The following is a 20,062-nucleotide window of genomic DNA, read 5'->3' on the forward strand; positions in this document are numbered from 1 at the left end:
TGTAGCAACTTCATCCTTTTCTCCTAGCAAATAGGAAGAAGTGTTTATTAATCAGAAGCATTTGCAAAAATTGTTTTGCCAAACCAAAAAGGGAGAAGCAGTTGTGAAATTTTAGTGTTGGGACATCATTTAGTATGTTACATGCAGATACTATTATTGGAAGTTACACAATTAATAATTACATTCTTTTTGTCAAACTTGAAGATAACTTATGTGCAAAATAGTATCTTGCCTGTGACAAAACCAAAGGTACTTCTGGTGCAGTGGTATCATTCTGGAAATCTTCTTCTTCCATCACAAGATTAGCTTCCTCATCAATGTCTTCTACTTTTTCTTTTTCTTCAATCTCTATCTTACAGTGAACTGGTGAAATCCGAGGCTTAAGTGTAAGCTTCCTTCACATAATACTGAGCTTTGAGTGTTTCTTGGCGGACTTATTTTTCATGTTGCTGCTTGACTTTGTCATTGATGCCTATTCAAAAATCCAGGGAAAATTAGTTCACTCAGAAGTAGTGAAGAAACAATTAAAATAAAATAATTGACTGTAATAATAAAATGCAGTCTGATCCAAAAAAAAAAAGTATCCAAATAGGAAGAAATTAGAACACATATTAGATTTATTATTGTGCAACGTCCTCTAAACCGAAGAAGTTGTGTTGGAGTCGCACATGGTGCATTACAAAAAGACCAAAAGGCTAAAAAATAAAAAGACTAGGAGCATTCTCCCAGTGTCCTATTTGATAAGTAGGTTATAGTACAACATCAGTGATCAAAAACATACTTAGTCTACAAAAGTACGTACTAATAAAAACCTATAGTACTAAGCTGTACGACGCTTGGATGTTCTTCCACGGGTCATTCAAATTGCTTCTTCCTAAAATTTGTGAAATCTTGGACTTGTCAAAATGATTGTTCTTCTTGTGCAGACTATTGAGTTTGTAGAATTTAATCATGTGTCGAGCAAAGAAGAAGTGGTTGTTTGCCATGTAATCTGCATCTTGTTTGCGAGTAAACTTCATATACATGCTTTTATCCTGATCGATATCAAATGTGAAGAGACCCTTGAATGGAACAACTTGAACATCATATATGAACTTGAACATCAAATGTGAAGAGACCCTTGAATGATTCCTTCAACTTCACCTACTGCTACCCCCAACATCTTCATAGTTGTATCTGACATGTGTGGGTTCATATCTTTTTCCATATCTTCAGTAACATCACTAAAACCAATCGGGTATCCACCTTCTTGTTTTTTCTCCAGGAAAGCAGGGAAAACCTTGATTCTTGGGTATGATAAAACATCTTGATCATCCGGGAGCAAGATTTACAAAATTTATTTTGTAAATCCTGATTAGCTTGTCATCAAATTTGAAAGTGACATTCTCCTCGTCCCACCTCTGTGCGTCACTTGGGACATGGCACCTAACAATAATTTGAGCTTCTATCGCCTTGTTGATAGTGTAAATAAACCAGCTCGTGACTACATAGCTGAACACATGTTTTGCCGCATAAATGCCATCAGGTGAATGACCGAACATAGTCCTAACCATGAATAAGTCTTCTGATGGACCAGGTTGGACACCTAGTTGTTCCAGAACAAAACGAGACAGAGAAGGTGTCCTATATTTATCCATTCTAAGGAAAATCTTCTAAAACTCAAAAAAGAGTCATATTAAGGGTTTGAACACACAATGGTACGAGTAATTTGTATTATAAACTGCAGACTAAGAAGATGTTAGTATAGTTAGATCAGTTGTTAGCAAAAATTTATAGTAACGAACCGGTTGAAAAAATTTCACTGCGAGTGGAGCATGTCAACACACGTCAGAACCTATGGATACAACAAAGTGTACCCCAACTAGATGTTTTTGGAAAAATATGGCAGCGACAACCAATTGGGAATGTCACTGCGTGGAGCATGTCAACAAACTTCGGAACCTCTGGATGCAGCAAAAGTGTACCCCCAACTAGATGTTTTCGAAAAAATATGGTAGTGACGACCGATTCAAAATGTCACTGCATGAAGCATGACACCACACGTACGAACCTAAGGCTCAAGCAAGTATAATCCAACTAGATGTTAGCAACAAAATTGATAGTGACAAACCAATTGAAAATGTCACTATGCTCTGTCAATACATCGAACAAACTATGTTCCATCAGAAGTCTAATCCTCATCCAATTGCAAGAAAATGTCACTGGATGAAGATGTTAGCACACACAAAATTTATGTATCCATAAGTAAACTATGCTCCATCACGAGTAAACGTGAGGTGGATGAAAGCAAACATGGTAGTAACATCCAATTGGGAAAATGTCACTAGGTGAAGATGCTAACACACACACAAAAAGTTGTATCCATCAGGATTAATTTTGAAACTAGGTGAAGATGTAAGCACAAATAACTACAAATTCGAGATGTCACTGCATTTCTTTATAGATGTCACGGAAGAAGTCCACATAACCCCCTCAGGTTTGAGGTTTGGGACGTTTAACCCCCTCAAGTTTAAAGTGGAGCACATAACCCCCTTAAGTATGACTTACCGGTTAAATACCCCTTTCAAGCGGTTTTTGAAGCTAATAGTTGTTTTAGAGGGCGGTTTTGGTCCACGTGTAGGCAACGCTTTTGGGGAGCTGGCACCTGGCCGTGGTCAAGCCACTCCGTTTGTCTCTGCTTGTCTCTGATCTTGTGCTCCGCTCGTCTCTCCAAGATGGGCAGCTGAGGGCCTGTTTGTTGTGGCTGGCTGTGGCTGGCTGTGGGTGCTTTGCAGAAAAGCTGCTGTCTAGGAGAAGCTGCTTTTCTGAGTGGAAGTCTTTGGCAAACCAGCTGGCTATCTGGCTGTAAACTGTTGAATTGTCTGAAACACCCTTACATTCATGTAGGGTGTGTTTGGTAGCACATGTATGTATTGAAACAAAGCTAGACTATATGTAAGTATAAAATACACACTTTATAAAATACACACTAATTCAATATTCCATAAAATACACACTCATTTAATATTCTGTATTTAACTAGTTGTTTTTTTGCAGCGGCCGGCGGCGAGCGGCCAGGGGAGCGGCGATCTGCAGCGGCCGGCGGCGAGCGGCTTCCAGGGGCAGCGGCCGGCGGCGAGCGGCTTCCAGGGGCAGCGGCCGGCGGCGAGCGGCCAGGGGAGCGGCGATCTGCAGCGGCCGGCGGCGAGCGGCTTCCAGGGGCAGCGGCCCGAGCGGCCAGGGGAGCGGCGATCTGCAGCGGCCGGGGGCGAGCGGCGTCCAGGGGCAGCGGCCGGCGGCGAGTGGCCCGGGGGCGGCGGCGGGCGGCCCGGGGGAGGGGCACGGCACGGGAGCGAGCAGGTGTTCGGGAGGGGCAAGAAAATGCTCGGTTTGGCACGGGCCGGGCTGTTCCTGTGGTGGCATTTTTTCGGTAATTTGAAGCAACGATATGACCTAAACTGTAACCTCCTTCGGTTGACTTGCGGGGAAGCTCGGGAAGCACCTAAAACGGTGCTTTTCCCCATCTGAAGGAAAACGTCTGGCTTTTGGAAAAGCCCACCGCGCAACCGAGCCCTTTGGCTCGTTTGAGCTGCTTATTTTCGTGGAAAGCCTCCAAAAGTTACAACAAACAGGCCCTGAATCAGCTCGTCTGTCCAATCAGTGGTTCCTTAAAATAGCTACCCCTTTCGCTCTTTCCGTGGAGAGGACTCGAGGACGGGTTGACTTGGGTATGAAAATCGGGGGATTGGATTTGGGGTAGGTTTTAGTGTCAGTACTGCTTGTTTCTCTGCCGATTTTTTTGGACAATAGGTGATTTCGAGTTTGGATTACCGGGTATGACAGAAAAAGCCTAGGTTCTTTACAGTTCAATACTGTTTTGGAGTTTGGAGGATTTTGACTGAATCTGTTCAAAGAATAGATGGTGCGCGCCGCCGTCCGGTGCACCTGCAGCATTCCGGGCGGACGTTGTACTGATGCTCAGACCTGCTCGATCGATATAATCAAAACTTCAGACAATACCTGCAAAAAAGTTTCAGGAACCCACTAGAGCTGCAGTTAGCGGTTAGTTTCAGGAACTTCGCTTTGTGCAGGTGAGCTGCCTGCCTAGGATCGTGGGAGCTTAATATACTTAGCAGTCCACTTATAATAACGAAATATTCTCTGCTCTATCTGCAATGGTTGAAGTGTAGCAGCCACTAATTGATAATTTTCAGATTATTATATTTGCCATCTATCTCTGGCCTGTCTAGATTATTAGTAATGGTGTTTCTGTTTCATATGGATCTCTATACCTGAGATTATTTTATACAGATTTTTAGCTGAATTACATCAACTGAAGTGTTTGACACTTCAGCGTTGAAATCTGTATGAATTACTAACCAGCAGTTTGCACCGTGATACTATTCCTACATGTGCAATAGTGTAGTCATTTAATCTTGAGTTATAGATAGATTTTTTTTTACAGAAGGCTAATATTTTCAGCTCATCAAAAATGCTCTGAATGGCTAATCAGTTGCCCATTAATTTGGTTTTGGTAGTCAACATTTTCTAATTAACAAGCTGTTGCCCATTTTGGTTTTGCTGCCCAATTAGAAAATGTTCATATTACTATTTGGCTATTTTCCTTGTGCCTCTTATCTTTCAAATTATGGATTAACAGTGAGCAAGTAAGAGGAGGAGCTTCCCGTGGTGGCAGCACATTGTTCCCAACAAACTACAGCACATAGTCTCAAGAACAGCACACCGGATTTTACAGAGAAAGGGAGGCATAACTCTATTACATCTTCTCTGTAATTACAATGCGAGATGGCTAAAACTCTACTCTGAAACTTTTTCCAGAGTTGACCTCCACGGCTTCTTCTTTGGTGGCCGCCGGAGCTGGCGAGGCTCAGGCGCAGAGAGGTACCCCATGAAGGCATCGCCTTTGAGCGCGTATCTGGTAAGTCGGAGTTCACCACCGCCCCGTGCGCGTCCCTGAGGAAGCACGCGACCAGTGGGGATCCGCGCCGCCGGCGTTCCCTGAGCGCGAGCGCCACCGCGTCGGCCGGGTCGAACACCTGGGCCAGCCACCTCGGGTGTCTCCTCACCTTTTTGGATAAAGGATGCTTTATTACTTTTAATAAGCAATTACAACCAGCCTCTGCATATCCAGGATGCACACAGCCGTTTATGAGTCTTTAAGTCCAAAAAAGATGTCAAACAAAAAGCAAACTAGGCGGAATACATATCGGAACGATGAAACATATAACGCCTAAGGTTTGGGAGGGGCTTCAATCCGTAGATTATGCTGCCACCCATGTAGGAAAAAAGTATCCCTCGCCGTAGCCTCCAACCGTGTACAGACCTCCATAAATAGGTCTCGGTTCTCCATGCGCTGAAGAGGTAACCACAAACGGAAAATACATGTACATCTGTAGATGACCTGCAACAAAGAGCAATTTTTATCATTAAAAATCTTGTCATTTCTACTCAGCCACAGCGCCCAGATAACTGCTAGCGCCCCCACCCTAAGAAGCAACTTGAACCTTGAATCTATACCATGAAGCCAATTGCCAAAGACATTGGTCACACTAGTCGGAGGATACAAGGTAGACGCTACTTGGATGATAGACCAAATAGATCTCGCGAACTGGCACTGGAAGAAGAGGTGTTTAATAGATTCATCATGATGACAAAAAACACATCGCTTACTTCCTTGCCAATTCCGCTTAACAAGATTGTCTTTGGTGAGGATGACACCTCGACGAAGATACCATCCAAATATTTTTATTTTTAATGGTATCTTCATCTTCCAAATTTTCTTATTATTATCAACTGGTAAATCGGAATGAAGTATGGCGTTGTATAAAGATTTGACCGAGAAAGAGCCATCTACATGTAAGTTCCACCGAAATTCATCTGGACCAGGTGATAGATTAATATCGCCCAGCCTTTGGATTAAGGTATTCCATGCCAATAGCCTTTGTCCTAGCAAAACTCGTCTGAACGTCACATTCGGTGGAGAGGTAGCCATTACAGTAGCAATGGTATCTCCTTTGCGATGAACGATGCTATACAACGCAGGATACTGTTCACTTAGAGGTGCATTGTCTAACCAAGCATCTTCCCAGAACCGTATCTGTGCTCCATTCTTAATTGAGAAAGTTCCATGACGAAAAAGACATTTTTTGTCGCCATTAGACCAGCCCAAAAATGTGAATCCCCTGGTTTCCAAACCACTTGGGATAAAGTCTTGGAGCCGATATATTTTCTCCGAAGAATAGTTTGCCAAATCCCATCCTCGGTAAGGAGCTTAAAAAACCATTTACCCAAAGTGAGCTGAATTCTTGACCTCCAGGTCATGAACTCCAAGCCCACCTTGATCTTTGGGACTACAAACTATACTCCATTTAACCGATCGGTATTTCTTTTTCTCATTGTCCCCTTGCCAAAAGAATCGGATCGATAATAATTGAGTTTATGCGAGAATTCCTTTTGGCAATAGGAAGAAAGATAACATATACGGTACCATATTTGTCGATACCGAATTAATGAGTACCAATCTTCCTCCCGAGTGACAGCAATTTACCTTTCCAACTACTAAGGCGCTTCTGTAATCTTTCTTCCACTATTTTCCATTCAGCTATCGTAAGTCTCCGATAATGAATCGGAATACCCAAATAGCGAATAGGAAATTGGCCTTGCCCACAACCAAACAACTCTGTATAAAGAGCTGTATCATCTTGGGCATCACCGAAAGCAGAACAATTCACTTTTATGGAAATTGATTTTCAAACCCGACAAGCTGCTCAAAAGCCGCCAAAATTAATTCCGGGTTGTGAGCTTTTTCGAGATCATGATCCATAAACGAAATTGTATCGTCGGCATATTGAAGAATAGATAAACCACCATCAACCGGATGTGGAATCACACCTTCAATCCGACCATCGGACTTGGCCCGCTCAATGAGTATAGCCAGCATATCCACCACAATGTTGAATAACATTGGTGATAACGGATCCCCTTGGCGTAACCCTTTTCGTGTTTGGAAATAATGGCCGGTGTCATCATTAACCCGAATAGCCACACTACCTCCATACACGAAATCATTTATTAAAGCGCGCCATTCGGGAGAAAAATCTTTCATCTCGAGTGTATCGTTGAAGAAAAGAGCATTTGACCTTGTCATATGCCTTTTCAAAATCTAATTTTAATATAACCCCATTTAATTTCTTAGTATGCATCTCATGTACTGTCTCATGCAAAACCGCCACTCCATCAAGGATATTTCTTCCTTGCATGAAAGCAGTTTGTGATGGTCGAACGACATGATCCGCAACCGTATTAAGTCTAATGGTGGCCACTTTCGTGAAAATCTTGAAACTTATGCTTAAGAGGCAAATAGGTCTATATTGTTGAATCCTTTCTGCCTCATTAACTTTCGGTAACAAGATTACTTCACCAAAATTTAGACGAAATAGTTCTAGTTGTCCAATATGCGAGCATCGAACAAATCTAGAAGATCCGCTTTAATTGTATCCCGAAAGTTTGATAAAACTCCACTTGGAAAACCATCGGGACCCGGTGCTTTGTTGCATTCCATTTGGAAAATAGCCTTCGCACTTCTTCCTCGGAATAAGGTGCAGTTAGTAAGCCATTTTCTTCAACAGAAACTTGGGGTATATCGGCTGTTAAGTCCTCATTTAGAGAAAATGAACTTTCATCTGGAGGACCAAACAAGCCTTTATAATAATTAGTAATTTAAGATTTGAGTTGCTCATGGCCTTCAATCAACCCTTCATCTTGAGTAAGAGAGTGAATACGTTTTTTTCGATCAACCCTTCATCTTGAGTAAGAGAGTGAATACGTTTTTTTCGATGTCTCCCATTGGCTATACCATGGAAATATCGCGTATTTGAGTCTCCTTCCAAAATGAATTGGGCTTTGGAACGTTGATACCATTTGAGCTCCTCTTCGCGAAGGAGACTCGCCATCTGCGCATTGGACTGATTTTTAAGTTCAATCTCATGCGGAGACAACGGTCTTACCTCGGCAACCGCCTCTAGCTCATCAATCAAAGTTGATAAGCGAGCCTTCTCTTTCTTAAGAATGCCGATCATATGGGCAGCCCAACCGAGAGAGATGTCCGCGCATTGCGCGCATCTTATTATTCCATCTCAAAATGGGAGTGCTACCGCCAAGCTGGCCTTTCCCAAACCTTCTTAACCATCTCATGAAACCCATCTCTCTGTAGCCAGCCAAGTTCAAATTTGAAAGGCCGCTTACAAATAGGTCGGGGATTACCAGTGGTTAGTAGGATAGGAGCATGGTCAGACAATTTTTCAATACGTTCTAGTGCACAGACAGACACCATAGGGTATTTATCTTCCCATTCGGTATCCATCAACACGCGATCTAGCTTTTCGTATATGGGTTCAGGCAAGCTGTTGGCCCAAGTAAACTGTCGACCGGACATAAACACCTCTCTTAAGTCAAGGCTATCAATGACAGCATTAAACAAGAAAGGCCAATGTCCATCAAAAATACCTTTACTTTTTTCATGAGGAAATCTTAATAAATTAAAATCTCCACCGATCAAAATCGGATAGGGATTATCTTTAGTAAGATTTACCAACTCACGTAAAAAGTCGACCTTAAAAGCGTCTTGGACAAGCACCATACACGGCAACCGGACTCCATATGAAACCGTCGGCCTTATTCCGAATGTCGAGTTTAATGTGATACTCTCCTTCGGAATTAGCTAGAACAGATCATTGTGTCTATGCGGACGCCAAGTAAAATGCCACCGGACCTACCACGAGGCGGGCGAGAAAACCACTCGAAAGTTAATCCCGCCCGATAAACGGTCGAGGAAACTCCGTGAGAAATTCCGCCTACCGTCTCTCGATATTGCAAGAAAATCTAAATCATAATCTCTACCACCGTCGGCAATGTGAGAATGCTTAGCCAAGTCACCAAGACCTCTCGCTATTACGAAACATGCCATTCATTGAGAAACTATTTTAGATTTAGAACTCTTGCAATATGTACGAGACTTCTTTCCGAGTGAAGACCGAGAACCTCGTCTTGAAGCTTTTAGATCATAGACCGAACTAAGCTCCGAGTGTTCTAAGTCAACTTCCGAGATATTACCAATGATAGTCGAGAGAAGTCGACCATCTAGGATGTCATCCTCTTCATCATCGTCTATCACGGAAGTTTCAAGCCCGGTGGAGACGTTCGGAACAACCGTTAAACGGTCAAGTTCCGTCTGTCTCAACACATTAGCCGAAACCGAGATCTCATCGGATGTATTACCCAATGAGACCCCGAGACTACTCAAATTAGAAGAAATACGTGAATCCGAAAAGAAGTAAATGACTTGGATGGTTGTTTCGTACCCGGCCCGTGTCGAGGTTCATCTCCGCCTTGCGTCGCATGGCTCGTCGCATGACGTCCTCGTCCGTCGCCCCCGACCCATCCTCCGCAAGCGCGTACCTCCCACTCCGCCTCGCCGTCGGGCCGAACGACGGGGAGGAGGGACAGCGGGAGGAGGCTGCTGCAAGGTGGAGACCGGCGAAGGTGAAGCCGAACGCGGGGAAGAAACCGTCGAAACGGTCGTAGAGTCCGGCGCTACAGGGGAAGATGTCGGTGAAGCCCCCTGTGCCGAGCCAAACCGCGGCGAGCCCCTGTCCAAAGGCGAAGATGGCGTGGCCGTAGAGGCCTCCTCCGCCCGTGGAGGCGGCGCAGGTGACCCGAGTGGCCCGGCCGCCCGAGAGGGCATAGCTAAAGGCGCGTGAAGCGCCTCCTCGAGGTCCGCGTCAGCCCCACGCGACTCGGGCGGCTCCTGCCGTTCCGCCGTGGCCAGCTGCAGAGAAGACGTCGAAGCCGCGTGTTGCGGCGTAGCCATCGTGGCATGCAGCTCCGTGACCACGGACAGGTGCTGCCTCAGCGTGGACCCCGTGGCCGGCGCCGTGGCGGACTGCAGCGCGGCCCACGAAGACGCCTGCTGCAGCGGAGCCATCGAGGCCGGCTGCTGCGTGGCCGACATAGCCGGCTGCTGCGTCTGCGTGGACGGCTGCGACCCAACCGGTGGAACCTCGTGCCCTAACGGAGAGACGGGGAAAGGCTGCGCCAAAGGCAGTGGCGCGTCCCGTCCACCCTCCGGTTCCGTCTGTGTCGAGGTAGAAGACGGATCCGGCACCCCCTGTGCCGTGCATGGCGAAGAAGGCGTAGGAGCAGAAGATGAAGTCGGCCGAGTCCGTCCCTGCATGAACGTCCGTACCCTGGACGGAGAAGAAGACCGAGAGAGCAAAGGCGGCGAAACAACTAGGTGAGGAGACTCCGCCCTGGCACGGGCCACAATCTGACGACCTCTGTCCGTCCTCGGTGAGTGGTTGAATGGAATCAGAGCCACCTGCGCAGCCGGCACCACTGAAGTACCCTGAGCCTGTGCCGGTGGATGTCCATCTACCTCCATATTCGCCGTGTCCGGCGCAGCATCCGCTGCAGCATCATCAAATATCTCCTCCTCAAAACCATGAGAGCCGCTATCATCCCCTCCGTCCTTCCAGAAATAAGGACGAAACCGAGGATCCGGCTTAAAACCAGCTGCTTCACGACGAAAGCGAAATCTGTAACCATTAAGCTGTAATAATGCTACCACTTGCAAGCAACCATTATCCTTCTCCAACGCTGAAGGATCTCGCATAGCCACCAAAATACGAATAATCCCCAGGCTCTGAAGGGAAACTAAATCAACATCAAGAGTGGTACCAATAAGAGAGCCCACCGCCCAGAGACCTAAGAAGTGTCGAACGAGTCGAGTACACCGTCGACATGCACCCAAAATGGCTCCATAACAAACTCCGGAGTAATATCCCGATGCACCCAAGAAGAAACAAGAGCACAGTGCACTAATCTTGGCCACACTCATCCGCATACCATCAATCCTCGACGGATCATCAGTCTGTAAGAATACCAACAAGAAAAGCATTAACACCATGAGGCACCGCCTCCCAGCTTCCATGTAGGATTCCCGGGGCACATGCGGGCCAAAAGACTGCGAATATCTGCAGCCGAAACCACTCCCTCCCACGACACCTGTACCAAGGCCGTAGGTGATCCGGACGCAATCAACTTAGGTTTAAAAGCCGAGTCCGGGAGCCGAAGATCAATCGTGGCGTCATTACCACAACCGACAAAAAAGCTCGTATGTCTCGGCAGCTTCAGGATTGGACACCGAATGGTCGGGTGCGCACCAGAATCACATACCAGACAATAATGAACATCCTTACAGTCCTTTGTTGCATGCGTATTAACGTCGCACTTCCAACATCGCCCCACTTTCTTTTGTCACAATGGGCGCAGCTATAACGGGAGCATCCTGGGGTACCTAGGATGGCGCAGGCTCAGTGGGGTGCACCACAGCCGGCGTCTCGAGTGGAACCGACATCGGTTGCACCAAAGCCGGCGATGGCTGCCCCACAGCAAGTGGCGGCGCTGCTCCCAAGGCCCCTGTGTTTTTCTTCTTCCTCCTCTTCTTCAGCTGCCCCGGCTGTGTCGGCGGCTGTTGTTGTTGCATCGGTTGTTGCACGGGATGCCCCAATGGTTGCAGACTAGGCTGAGGGTACTGGAAAACTTGGCCCTGGTAGTGCTGATACTGTTGACCGGAGGTACCGGCATACGTACCGGCGGTCGGAACCCCGGCTGAGGCTGCATCGGCAGGGCTGCGGACGGCATCGGAGTACCCGCCGGCCACCCCTGGAATCCTAGTGGACCGAGGTACGGAGCACCACCGGCCCCTGACGCCGCAGCTGGCCGCGCCGCCCCCATCGCCGAAGACCCTGGCGCAAGCGCCGCCGTGCCCGGCGGCACCGGCGGCCGCTACGGCCCGGCCATCGCGGAGACGGGAGGGCCCCCGGTAACCACTTGGGCAAAGGAGCGCGGCCTCGGCAGACCCCGTGAAGATGCAGGCGACGGCGCGGTGTCGATGGGGCCGGACGGCGGGGTGATGACGAGGGGGACGAGCGGCGGGACGATGTCGAGGCGGCACGGCGAAGGGTTCGTAGGCGCAGCGATGGTTCGATCGACGCCAGGACGATGGGTGCAAAAATGGGGAGAATTTCAGTTCCCGGCCTCTGCACCAACTAGGGATGCACACAGCCATTTGGTATGAGTACTAAGATTTTTAATCTTCGTTGAGATTAAAGCATAGTCCTCAAGATAAATTGCATGAGTACCAGGATCAGCCTGGGCCTCAAGTATAAATAGGAACCTAAATTCGCTTCCGTGAGGATTTGAACTAAGGTGCTGGGTTTGTACATCCACTTCTCCAACCAGTTGAGCTAGACTCACTTCCCCAAAGGGTGTCTCCTCACCTGGGCTCTCTATCTGCGACGCCGCCGCCAGCCTGCCGCGCTCGCCATCCTCGTCCTCCTAGAACGCGCAGTCGTACAGAGTGGTGCGGGAGCATAGGGGCGAGAGACGCGGAATGGAAGGACTGCACTTTCCTTCCCCATCTTTTAAACCGTAATCTACGTGGCCAAAACCACTGTCCAAGTCAGCCTAAAACAGCCATCAAAAGCTTCAGGGGGTTAATTAACCGGTAATGAATACCTGAGGGGTTATGTGCTCCACTTTAAACCTAGAGGGGTTAAACGTCCCAAACCTGAAACATAGGGGGTTATCTAGACTTATTTCTAGATGTCACTGCATGTTGCACAACAAAAAAGCATACCTCCAAGGATGTTACTAGAGATACGGTGATGAAGCCAAGATTCGCGAAGATGTAGTTCCTCCGAAGATGTTGTTCGTCAGATGTTGCTGTAGGTGATGAAGCCAAGATTCGCGAGGGAGAAGGTGTTGTTCCGACGAGAAATACAGCCGGCAACTAGTCTACCACACCACCGAACCGAAGACGAGGATAACAGCGACAGGTGCGCCTGCAAAATCCGAGGTCAAAAATCGACGAATCGAGCGTGGGAGGTACGAATCGAACGACGCAGCAGGACGGCGGCCTCACCTAGCGCAACATCCGTCAAGGGGAACGCACCGACGCTGTCGACCAGCAGAACGGCGACCTCACCTGCAGAAACAGAGGTAAAAAACGAGGGTAAAAGTACGAATCGAGCGACGCCCCCATCGCACAAGGACGACGGCCTCACCTAGCGCAACATCCGTCAAGTGCGCCGGCGGCGACGCCGTCGACCAGAATAACGGCAGCCTCACCTGCAAAAAATCGAGGTCAAAATCGACGGTAGGAGATGCGGGAAATCACGAATCGAGCGGTGCCCCGTCGCAGAAGAACGGCGGCCTCACCTGGCGGACCTTCCGTACGGCGCGGCGGCGACGACGACGTCGACAGGACCTGGTTCGGCGAGCGGAGGTGAGCGGAGGCGAGGAGGAAGCGAGGCGGAGCGTCGGACACGACGAACGGAAATGCGAGATTTTAGGGGAACGGCCGGAATTGATTTGAAAAGACAGCGTCACGCTACGGGTACCAACAATGTGAGGCTTGCGCGTGGGGCACGCTGCGTCCGTTGCCACCGATATCTCCGGGCCGTTGGATGGCGATCGCGCGGCCACGATGACCAACCTGATAGTTTGTTACGTTCAGATCAGCTTAGAGATAGAGAAATATAATTTTAAAATGGTTGGAAAGGTACAATCACTCGAGTTATCACATATCCAGAGGAAACCGGCTTAAACATCTGCAAAAGTACTTCTCCGTTCCGAATTACTATGTGACTGATTTGTCGAGATTGACACGTTTCTATACGCTAAAACGTATTTAGATACAATCTTTACCTACTAATTTTTACTAATAAAGAAAGTAAGATTTCTTCCTAATTTTTCGTCCGTTTTACTATTAGTCAAACTTTTCAGTAAATATTACGAGCTCTGCCACCGCTTAGTAAACAAAACGGTTCGGTCGATGTGTTCCTTTTTTTTCCGTGATCGATCCTTGCTCAAACGCAATGACGCTTCCCTATTCGCTTCATCGCTCGGTACTTCCGCTCGCATCATGATGGGCCATCGTAGGTGCGCTGGGCCAGCTCAACATTTATCTCATCCTAAGAGCATCTCCAGCCGCGTTCCCCAAAGCGTCCCCCAAAGGGATTTGGGGCGCGCCGGACAAAAAATGTGTTTCAGCCGTGTCCCCCAAAGCCCATTTTTGTCCGGCGCGGCCCGATACGGTGTCCGGCGCCCCGTGCCCGTCCCCGTCCCACAGGGGACGCACCGGGGACGCCGGACACAACGAAAAGCGAGGCGGCTCCCACATGTCGGCGACTAGTTGCATAAACCGTTGGTTCGCGCCTCTTTTCTCGTCGCTCCTTCGTTCCCGCGCCTCCCACCCCACCGTCGCCGCTGGATATCCCGGCCGGTTGGGCGTCTGATCTCTGCTGAGAGTCGGAACCGTTGTCGCGGCTGGGGCTCCCGCCGGTCGTGCCGCCGCCGCCGCGTCGCCAGCGCGTCCCAGAACGCGCCGTCAAATCCGTCCCACCTCCGCGCACAGAAGGTGCTCGACGACTTGCCAGGTAGGCGCGATTGACCGCTGTTTGTTGCGTCGTCTGCCTCGGCGCAAATTTAACCATTGATTTTGGTTCAACCATGGACAGCGAAGATGAGATGGTTGCCCTGCTGCTGGAGGACGAGCAAGCCTTCGACGACGACCTGCGGGAGCATTTGCTGATCATCGCGTCCCTCCAGGAATTGCTCGACGCTGAGGCGGAGAAGAGGAAGAGGCCGCGCCGCGGAGGATCAAGGCCGGGAAGAAGGAAGTCGAAGCCCCGGCAGAGGATGGAGGGGCATGCCATGCTGCACAACGACTACTTCGCCGACGACGCAACACATGCCGACAATTTTCGGCGCCGGTACAGGATGAGCAAGGGCTGTTCATGAATATCCTCCACAGCGTTCGAGAGTTCGACCCCTACTTCAAGCTCAAGGTCGACGCTGTAGGCGTTCTCGGGTTCTCGTCGATTCAGAAGTGCACCGCCGCCATGAGGATGCTTGCATACGGAGCACCTGCCGATACACAGGACGACTATCTTCGCATGAGTGAGTCTCATCGCCATTGAGTGCATGTACAAGTTTTGCCGAGCTGTAGTGGGAAAGTTTGGCAAATACTATTTGAGAGGGCCAACTGAGGAAGAGACTGCAAGGATCATGGCACAAAATGCTGCTAGAGGATTTCCTGCAATGCTTGGAAGCATCGATTGCATGCACTGGGCATGGAAGAACTGCCCGTTTGCTTGGCAAAGTATATAGAAAGGCCGTCATGGATATTGCAGTGTGGTGCTTGAAGCTGTGGCAGATTATGACCTGTAGATTTGGCATTCTTTCTTTGGCATGGCGGGGTCACACAATGACATCAACGTGTTGCAGCAGTCTCCGGTGTTCAGCAGACTAGTGGAAGGGCATGCTCCACCATGCAACTATGAGATCAATGGCCACGGATATACCAAAGGCTATTATCTAGCCGATGGTATATATCCAAAATGGGCCACTTTTGTCAAAACAATCTCGAATCCATCAGGTCTGAAGAATTCTCACTTTGCTACGCGATAGGAGGCTTGCAGGAAGGATGTCGAGCGGGCATTTGGTGTGCTTCAAGCACAATTTGTCATTGTCCGGTACCCTGCTCTAAGCTGGTCTCACGGCCAAATGTGGGAGGTGATGCAGGCTTGTGTGATCATGCACAACATGATCATCGAGGATGACCGCAAGAATCATGCTAGGTCACATGTTGGTCTCTATGAGTGTGAACGCCCTCTTGCGTAGGTTGATCATGAGTTGCCTGCAGATTTTGCTGATTTTCTCCCCATGCACGCAGAGATCCGTGACAGCAATGTGCATGAGCAACTTCAAGCTGATATCGTTGAGCATTTGTGGAGGATCAAAGGAAATACCGTGGCACCTTGATGTAGCATCTACCCCTATTTATTATATTTGTTTACTTGTTTTATTATTTGTTGTAATTTAATTTGAAAACAATCCTCGCAAACATTTTTATTCATATGCTATATTTGATAAATGGTTCTGTGTTAAAAAAAGTAATTTAAATGTTTGGGGGCGGCGTTTGGGGGACGCGGCTGGGGAGCGACGTCCCCCAAAGACGGCACGAACAAAACACATCCCCCAAACGCTCAATCCAGCGCGGTTTGGGGGACGCTTTGGGGGACGCGGCTGAAGATGCTCTAATCATTTGAGCTGGCGTAATCCCACGACTAAAAAAGATGCTTAAATTAGTCTCATACCGCTTTGTTACAGCGAGTCAGGCCGGTTTATATACCTAGATTTCCTGGAATTAACAAGCCGCCCAAGAAACATAGAGCAACACAAATTGATTATGAATCAATCAGGCAGGAAAACATCGGATGAAATCAGAGGAGCCCCCCGCTGATACACAAAAATCCAGCGACTCGCTGCGGCCCGAACCGGCGACTGACCGTACACGAGCGGCGGAGCCTTGCTATTTGACGGTCTCTACTTGTACGTGGCCCCAAGCCCGGGGCACCGGCATGGCCGGCTGTACTCCCGTCCGCTGCCTATTTGGGGAAAAAGAAAAGTGAGAACGAAGGGTAATTAGAGAAGAGAGAACCTTATCCGGTTATCTATCCCTTGACACAATTTGTCTTTTCATCGGTCCATTTAAATGTGTTTTATATTACATGCCAGTGGATGCTACGGAGTATGGAGAATATGGACAGTTTTCATTTTCTAATTTTTTTATTGCTGAACGACTACCATTTTGTGCTTCTCCAAATAGAGGTTTTTATTTGACGCAGTATCATGATTATTCCATAGTTCAACTATTGGATGAAGCTTACCCGGGTCCTATTATTTTGCAAGCACCTTTAAATTTAAGCATTAGATTATTTATAAATTTATAGGATAAATTCCACACCTTGCACTCTCGCGAATGCAATTGCGGTAGCAAGGCGGTTCTCCCAAAATATAAAATATTAACATAAGTAAATAAAATAATAGCGAGGTATATATAGAATAGTATATTTACACGCGGTATCGAGGTTGCACACTACATGAGCTGATGACCCTTCCGGCCAAGCAGTAAAAGACGACACCCTACGAGTTGATAAACTGCTTTTGGAGCCACCCGCTCCAACATTCAAACCTCTGCAACCCACACACACATAAGCTGATAGAGTCCGCAGAGCCTTCGTGTGTGCACCCTGCTACGCTACCTCCTTCCACCGTCTCGAGAGCTCCCTCGCACGAGAGGAGAAGTAGCACACCGCCTCCTTCCTAGAGGCGTATGACTTCCTCACCGGCCCCACCAAAGGCGGCGATGCAGGAGAGGATGATGGAGGCTCCCTAGAGGAGGTTGTGGCTAGGGCTCCCCCGTGCCGCCGTGGAGGGTAGCGCGGGGTAGTTGAACTTATCTTTCTAACAATCATTTTTTTTGAAGGATTAACGATCATTTTTATAAACATTTGTTCCACCCGTGTAACACATCATAACAAGTCAATGAAAATACAAGTCCGTGTCGATGTGCGCATGCACCAAGTGTGAAACCCGCAAGAACAAGGAACTCACAACATCGATTTTTAGATTCGTCATGAAAAAAAAAAAAGAAACCATCAACAATTATGGTAAAGATGAAAATGCAAATGATTCACAAGAGCATTTCAACATTTATTCCGCCCGGTGCAATGCACGGGTTTTTGACTAGTACATATATATATTGAGATAAAATCCACGAGAAATAATTCAGTGAGTAGTAAAATATGAAGGGAAAGTGCGTGGTTTATTTGTGTCGTGTGGAGCCGCTGACTCAGAGCCGGCTGTTTTTTGCGAGGCCGAGATACTCGGCGGTGAGAGGCTTGAAGATGCGCTGCTCGTCGGAGTCTAGGGCGGCGGCGAGGCTCGGCCAAATGGACATGCTAAAGAACAAGCTGGAGCCGCCAGGGGAGGTGGTGATGATGACGAAACCGAAGCATAACCTGCCGCTGTCCACCCACGCTGGCATGGCATAGGCGGCTTGGCCGAAACCAAAATCAGTGTTGAAAGGGAAGGACGCGAAGGAGGTGACGCCCAGAAGCGGGCTGCCCAGCCCGATGGCCGCAGCCTCGACGTACTTGGCCGCTGTACCCTGCTTGTCCTTGCCCTTGTGATCCTCCACCCAGTCCACCACCTGCTGGAAGTGCTCGTCGGTAGCCGTAGACTTGATGGACTCACGCATCATGGACGCGATTCCCTGGAGTGGCCGCCGCTTGACCCCTTCCACGCTTGCCTCCGCCACCGCGTACGAGGTGACGTTGCCAATATAGTTGCGCATTGCTTCCGCCGGCGCCGTGGTGGTGAGGTGCCTCCTCCCGTTCACCCACCAGGCCATGCGGCATGTCTCGTCCGACGAGCCCACCACAGAGGCGAACACCTTCCACAGGTACGCCGACACCGCCTCCACGCGGCTTGTGCGTGGGCCGCCCGCCTGCGCGCGGAGCATCACCAGGTCCCGCTCCTCCACGTAGTATGTGCGCCCCACAAAGGATGCCCCAGCCGTGAGGGCGTTCACAAGATGCTTGCTGTCCAACAGCGCGTACAACTCCCCGATGGAAGAGTTGTACGCCGGCGGGGCCCGGGGACGGAACACCGAGCGATCGTAGTTGGGTGGCGCGGCGGAGATCGTCCCAGAGCACCCGGCGGCGAGATCGGACCACGCATTGGCGATCGTGCAGATGGCGCTCCCGTCGAGGGCCATGTGGCTGCCTGCCCAGGCCACGGCGAACCCACCGCAAGCGAACGACACCAGCTGCAATGTCAAAATGGCGTCCGCGCTGTACTGGACAGGGATGCCGATCCTCGCCAGCGATGCAGCCAGGTCGCCGTAGTGCAGGCTCCCCAGTGCCTCGCCGACCTCACCCACGATCACCTCCAGGCCCTGGTTATCACAGTGTATCTCCGGGAGCCCCGACCGCGGGTCTGCCACGATGCGGCCCGCCAGTGGGTAGAAGTGGTCGAGCAGGGATGGCAGCTTGGCCTTGAAGCCTGCCACCACATCCTCAAAGTCGCCGCTGCTGCTAGAGGGCTTACGGTAGAGGCAGAGCATCGAGGCCGGCGTGTCCTGAAACAGCAGGTCCAGGTTGGAGACGGGTAGAACCACGCGGGGCCTCCTCACAGAGGCCTTCACCATGCTCCTGCTCATAACACGGACACCAGAAGCAGAATCATCCTTTGCCATTTCGGTTTAGCTCAACTACAGTTAGTCACTTCCTTGTTTTTGTGACTCTGCTCTACTCGTTGTTGTAGCCCTCTCTATATATAGCAGAGGACAGGAGGATACAATCACATAAAGGGTCGCCTCCTCCAGGCGACAGGGGAGCCAAACCCTAGCCCCCCCCCCCCCCGCCGCCGCCACCTAGCCCCCGACCCTCTCCCTCGTCGTCTCCCGAGGCCGCCGGCGGGTAAGCCGTCCGCCGCCGATGAAGGGGACGGCGAGGCCCTATGCCTCTCGGGATCTCGCGCGTCCGCCTCGGAGGGAAGACGCCGTGCCGGACCCGGAGGTCGTCGCCGTCCTGCGCCTCTCGCAGTGGCGTCGCGCCCTCGGCCTCTCTGCAGCCTCCTGCTGCTCGTCATCCGTCGACGGCCGGCCATGGCGCAGTCTGGCTGGGCAGGGCCCAGTGGCGCGGGGGCTGCTGCGGCCAGGCCCGATCTGGGCTTCGGCGGGCCTGTGTCCGGGGCGACGTCATCGCGGCCAGGGCTCCCGGCGGCTTGGCGGTTGGCGGCCAGATCTGCTGCCTCCTGCAATGGCCTGGCCGGAATGCGTTTCTCCGGCGAGTGGTGGGCGTTTTGGTGGACGGCGACAAGGTACCCTGCTCGGCTGGTCACCCCTTCTGCCAGGGCCTACGATGGGCACGACGGCGGCGTTGACACTCCGGCGAAAGCTTCGCATCATTGGTGTCGATGTTGGCGGTGCCCACGGGTACCGCTTTCCCTGTTGAGGGCTTCATCGGGGAGCTTGGTCTCCTGCCGTCGCGAGTTCATGCGTTCTACGGGTGAAAACCTCTGCTCCTTGGAGCGGGCGGTGGCGACACACTGTGCCGTTACCTTCTCGAAGGCGCCACTTTTGGAGTCCGTG

At 49.9% G+C, this 20,062-nt stretch overlaps 1 protein-coding gene across 1 annotated transcript; it reads right to left on the reverse strand.

Annotated features, from left to right (window-relative positions):
- Positions 1-17,758: 17,758 nt before the first annotated feature.
- On the reverse strand, positions 17,759-19,165 carry LOC124706538 (hydroxycinnamoyltransferase-like). Its single transcript, XM_047238204.1, has one exon. It carries the CDS (start codon positions 19,163-19,165, stop codon positions 17,759-17,761), a length of 1,407 nt encoding a protein of 468 aa, XP_047094160.1.
- Positions 19,166-20,062: the final 897 nt, after the last annotated feature.

This window comes from Lolium rigidum, chromosome 1 (genome assembly GCF_022539505.1).
Source record: "Lolium rigidum isolate FL_2022 chromosome 1, APGP_CSIRO_Lrig_0.1, whole genome shotgun sequence".
NCBI classification, from domain to species: domain Eukaryota; kingdom Viridiplantae; phylum Streptophyta; class Magnoliopsida; order Poales; family Poaceae; genus Lolium; species Lolium rigidum.